Raw genomic sequence first — 5,625 nt, forward strand, 5'->3', positions numbered from 1 at the left:
AATAAATAAAAAAAGGACAACCATCAAAATAGCTTACCTATTGAGGATGACCCTAAAGCTTTCTTCCATGATTAGGAGTTGTCATTGATGTGAAAATATGACATTGTAATGGCTTCTTGCAATTTTAAAATGGTATAGAACGTGAACTCATTTTTCTTGAAATGAATACATTGAATATATCACAAGCTCTAAAATGATTGTGGCAAGGATGGCTTACCACAAGCAATATTCTTTAGCAAATGGATAGGCACTCCAAAGCAACAGGCTGCAACTATTATTATTTGGCTCAAAGTTATATTTTTTGAACCAAGGTCTTTGGCAAATGACTTTTTTTTTTTATAGACTTGACTTAGAGGGCAAGGCCTCAAGGAGTATATCAATCAAACTTTGGACATTGGACATGGATTTGGCCCGGTTGGGTCTAGTCTTGGTCTTGGCTTGATTTTGACCAATCTTTTTTTCACTTTTGTTTGGATCTCATAAAACTTCTTTAAAAGAAATGTAATGCCTTCTTATAAGAGATTTAACACCAAAAATGATTTGGGAGGTTGATCAGTCAGTCAAGGATCATTGAGTGTGCTACCTAGTCTTAACCGCTAGCTCAACGTTTAAATGCTAGTGGGTGCATGTCGGGCTTTAAGAGTCATTAGTGAGGTGCATGCATAGCTTTAAGAGTCATTATGGGGCATGTTAAATGTAGTAGTCAATGAACCTCTAAAGACCTATTGACCAACCGTCTAACCCAACTTTTATGTATGCCCTGGAAGGTCTCTTAGTCCAAAAATAAAGACTCAACATAGCTTGGCTGGTGTAAACCCATTTCTTCTTTTCATTCTTGGATCAAAGTTATTGTTTTTTTCTCTATGGAATTGCTCAAGGTAATTTTATTGTGGTAGTCTGTTGCCTTAGTGTGAAAGGTAATCAAGATAAGCATGAGAAGATGTGGGCTTGGTTGTATCTCATAAGCGAATCTTTTAGAGCAACTATCAATTTTAAGAGAGTGGCATAGTTCATACCTCCAAGCCAATAAGGTTCTTATCATCACCATCAAGAGAAATTCCAACAACAAATATGGTTGCATGAGGGTACATTAGATAGGACATGAGAGTCACAAATGTCACAGAAATAAACAAAAAAAAAAAATCACAAAACAACAAGCTCTTTAGATAAGAACAAAGAAACCCTAGATGATGCATAAGCAAAAACCAAATCAATGACCCAAATACAAACCCTAATATAGTAACCTTAGAAATTTTTTTACATGCTAATAGAAGTTTACCTTGCTTTATGGGTGTTCTTTGTCTTTTTGTTGTGATTTACCGTGTTTTGCACCAAGCCACAACAGTACCTTGTGAACAACGATGAGAGGCACCGAAATGGAGAAGTAACCTCGTGAGCAAGGAGAACAATGATGACAGGCAGCCAAATTGGAAATAAGAAAGCTTGCAAAAGGTGATGGAGAAGTTTTGGGAGGAGGTTACAAGGCAGGAAAGGTAATGTGAAGGGTTAGGAGGGCGACTTTAAAGATGGTAAAATGGGCGTTGTGCATTCTCAACTCAACTGCCTGCATGTATTCAATAGTTAACCATGGTAACTTGACGGAGCATGACAGAAGGTTATTGTAGTCATAACGTTGAAAAAGATAAGAATCAATTTGTCAATGGCCCAAAAGTTAGAGACGATTATTTATTTATTCAACAATGAGGCATAGTGACAAATATCACGAGATTTAAGATAAATCTCGTGAAAATATCACAAGAAATTGCTTGAAAATTAAAAACAGCGATTTCGCGTGATTTTTTTGTTAGAAACATAAATATCGTGTTTAAAACACGATATTTTGTTAGGTTTTTAATGGCTATTTATCGTAAAAAAATGTGTTTTTATTTTTTAATAATTTTTAGTTACATTTATTTACAAAAAAATTATTTTTTATATTTTTAGTTTATTTTTTCTTGCCAAGATTTTACAGAAAAATTATGAGATTTTCAAAAAAAAATCACAAGTTTCGGGCTGCCAATATTTTGTCATTTTAAACTTTTGTCATTATGCTCTTGAAGACTCAACCAAACTAATCGTCAATAACAAAACCGGATCAAATCGATGGCCATTTGGATCAATGGATCCTATCCAATTTTCGAGTTTGGGTCTCCAGCAAAGAGAGAGAGAGAGATAGCTGAAAGAAATTCAATATTACTACTCATGGAGATCAACAAAATGTTGTACCCATCAGTGTTGTGAGAAGCGTACGCCTCAGTATCTGGCGTACACCTTAGAGGCGAAGCGCAGGCTCAACGCCTCGCTTCGCCTCATCGCATTTACAACCTTGCTTGAGAGTCTCATGTTGTGAGAGGCGTATGCCTCAGAGGCGAAGTGCAGGCTCAACGCCTCGCTTGGCCTCATTACCTTGGTACCCATGAACTAAACAAGAGCAAAGTCAAAAACAAATAAAGAAAGCAGAAGAAAAAAGAACATCAGACAAATAAAACGGGCTCACCTAGCTTGCCCACATTGCCACAAAAGAGATAGTGTGAGCAAGAGAGAGCCAAAGATCACTAAAATGCATATGTAAGATCGCATAAATAGCTACCAAGATTTTATGCATCAAGTTTTGAATGTTAACCAGAATTTGACGAAAAAATGAGCATGGTTTAGTGCCATCCAAACAAACCATCGATGACTTCCACCTCGAGGTGCGCCTAATACAAACCGGGCCCAAGATCAGATGTAGCTCAAAATAAAGGAGAGGAGAAGCATCCGAGAGAACACAGAAGTATGGCAATGGAGAGAGATAGGTAAGGGTGGGTTGGTATCAGAGGGTGGTGCAGGTCGATTCGAGTTCGACGTCTTCCTTAGCTTCATATGGGAAGGCACCATCAATGGTTTCATCGAGGACCTCTGCGACGCTCTCAAGCAGCGCAATGTTTGTGCTTTCTGTAAGGAGAATGGTCTGGAGGAAGAGGAAAGGATGGGGGAGGTGTTCACATCGATCCAGAGTTCGAAAACCTTCATACCCATCTTCTCCAAAGGCTATGCAGAGTCGAGACTCTGCCTAATGGAGATCACACAGATGGTGGATTGCGGAAGATTGATCCTTCTCGTGTTCTACGACGTCGAACCTCGCCAGGTAAGGAACCAGAGGGGACCATACGAAGCTTCGTTCAGAAAGCACGAAGCGGATGAAGAATTGGATGAGAAAAAAGTGACGGAATGGAGGTTTGCTCTGAGAGAAGCAGGGGAGATCAAAGGGTACAACGTCATGAATGAGGCCGCCCCCGCATCTACCGCCTCTGGGGATTTTCCGGTGTCCGAGATCACTCTTCATACCATTGTCTAATAGTTAAGTTTTTTGTTTATTTTTTTTAGGGGAAGGGCACCTCTCTCTCTCTCTCTCTCTCTTCTAATCCAGTGGATCCTGGTTGAGCTGGCTTTGTTGTTTGTTGCCAGCTGCTTTGTTGTTTGTTGCTAGCTGTCTGTAGTTTCTTTTTCTTTAGCTTTTGTTTTTCCTATATTTTAGTTTTGTTTTCTATTTTGTTCGGTTCATGGGTTCAACATTTTGTTGATCTTCATGAGTATTAATGTTGATCCTCTTTCGGCTCTCTCTCTCTCTCTCAATTTTTTGTTTCCAAGATTTTTTTGGGAGGGTGAAATTTGGGGAAAAAAAACAAAAGCAAAATACATTAGATGCATACCTGTTATGAGAGCCTCTGCTTGAACTGCCCATCCTCTGATAGAGAAGAAACTAAATGCTGTTGATGGTACAATGTCGCACATGACCACTCTGTTGAGAGCCCCATTCATTTGATTGGTAGATCATATACCTTCACTATGTTGTGGGCATAAAACGTCATTCTTCTTTCTAAGACGTGGAAAAGAAAGGAAGCTAATGGATTTTTTTTTCTTTGATATAAATAGAGCAATCGGAGTTTGTATTGGATTTCTTCTTTTGCAACATTTGCTTCTTGAATTGTGTATAATTGGTTTGCCAGTGTTGTAACTATCATCAACATCTCTCATTTGCTTTTTTTTTGGGGGGGGGTGTGTTCCTTGCCACAGACGAGATCAAACTGATTCAGTTTATTGTTAGGAGGATTTTAAGTGAAGTAACTAAAAATCTTTTTGAAAGGACCAACTACCTGGTTGTACTAGATTCCCGCATAAATTGTATGATGAAGTTGTTGGATCTCCAAGCCTATGGTGTTCGAATGGTTGGTATCCATGGAATTGGAGGAATAGGGAAGACCACTCTTGCCAAGGCCATTTACAGTACGAATTTGAAACTAGCAGCTTTATTTCAAACATCAGAGAAGTATCGAAAAAATTTAATGGTCTTGTTTCCCTGCAAAATCAGCTTATCCGTGAAGCATTGAAGGATAAATATACATCTGTAACTAGTGTCAGTCAAGGAATCAACCTTATTAAGAAAAGAATCCAGAGTAAAAGAGTGCTTCTTGTTCTTAATGATGTCGATGGTGATGATCAGCTTAAAGCATTAGCTTGTAGCCGAGACTGGTTTTCACCAAGAAGTAGGATAATCATAACTACAAGAAATAAGCATTTGTTGAATGTTCAAAGGGTAAAAGAAGATGAGACTTTTGAGGTTGAGGAATTAGGTTATGCTGAATCACTACACACGCACATGCAAGTGCTTTGCACATTAAAGGGAAAAAGGATAACCCACCTTTGGATCTGGGTGACTGGGTCTATATAGAGACTTAATTTTGCATTTGATTGATTCTATCTCTCTGTAGGGAACAAGGAATATAGAATGCATTGCTCTTAATTTAGAAGTGTATAGCAAAACATGTTTGAGCACAGAGGCCTTTACAGCAATGTCTGAACTTAGATTGCTTCATGTCAATCACACCAACTTGCAATGTGAATTTCGAAATTTCCCTGAGAAGATAAGATGGTTTGAATGGCAAGGGTGACCAATGGATTGCTTGCCTGATGACTTTAATCCTGCAAAACTTGTTGTCGTCGATTTATCTAACAGCATGATCAGCAGAGCATGGTATTGGCAAGAAATCAAGGTAAGACATAAAAACACCTTTTTAATATATAGCTTGGTGGAAGACCTTTGTTATACCTTGCTGGCATAAAAAATTCTTAGCAACGTGGAAATTGATTTGGCAGGTATATCAGGGATTGAAAGTCCTCAACCTCTCTGGCTCTTGGCATCTCACTACCCTTCCAGACTTTGCTTGTATCCCTTTCCTAGCAAAATTGGTGCTCAGAGACTGTTAAACTGCAAAACTTGGATGAGTCGGTTGGTAAGTTCAAGAGCTTGGTCTATTTGGATTTAGAAGGTTGTCAAGCAATGAAGAAACTACCCGAAAGTATTAGCATGTTGAGTTCTCTTGAAATCCTTAACCTTAAATATTGTGGCATTTCCACATTGCCAATCTCAGGTGAAGGTTTGGCCAATCTCCAAACACTTGATGTTAATGATTGAAGGTCACCTTCTGCATTGCCAGTGTCGATCGGCAATGCGAGCAAACTGATAAGGCTCTATCTAGGTAGTGATGTGATTCGATAGCTGGCTTCTTCTATTGGACAGCTGGAAAAACTTGAGCACCTGAGCTTGTCCAACTGCTGGAGATTAAGGTCTCTACCTCGCATTGG

The 5,625-nt window shown here is 38.8% G+C and overlaps 1 protein-coding gene across 1 annotated transcript; it reads left to right on the forward strand.

Annotated features, from left to right (window-relative positions):
• The first annotated feature begins 2,968 nt into the window (after window positions 1-2,968).
• LOC149837019 (Toll-Interleukin-Resistance (TIR) domain family protein) lies at window positions 2,969-3,337 on the forward strand. The gene has a single exon (XM_090007950.1). The coding sequence runs from the start codon at window positions 2,969-2,971 to the stop codon at window positions 3,335-3,337; it is 369 nt and encodes a 122-aa protein (XP_089864076.1).
• The last annotated feature ends 2,288 nt before the right edge of the window (window positions 3,338-5,625 follow it).

The sequence above is a fragment of the Nuphar pumila genome, chromosome 5 (assembly GCF_984573655.1).
Source record: "Nuphar pumila chromosome 5, dmNupPumi1.hap1.1, whole genome shotgun sequence".
NCBI classification, from domain to species: Eukaryota; Viridiplantae; Streptophyta; class Magnoliopsida; order Nymphaeales; family Nymphaeaceae; genus Nuphar; species Nuphar pumila.

What these genes read in the sequence shown, in the direction of transcription:
- LOC149837019 (XM_090007950.1), top strand. Translation starts at nt 2,969, where the DNA reads ATGGGGGAGGTGTTCACATCGATCCAGAGTTCGAAAACCTTCATACCC.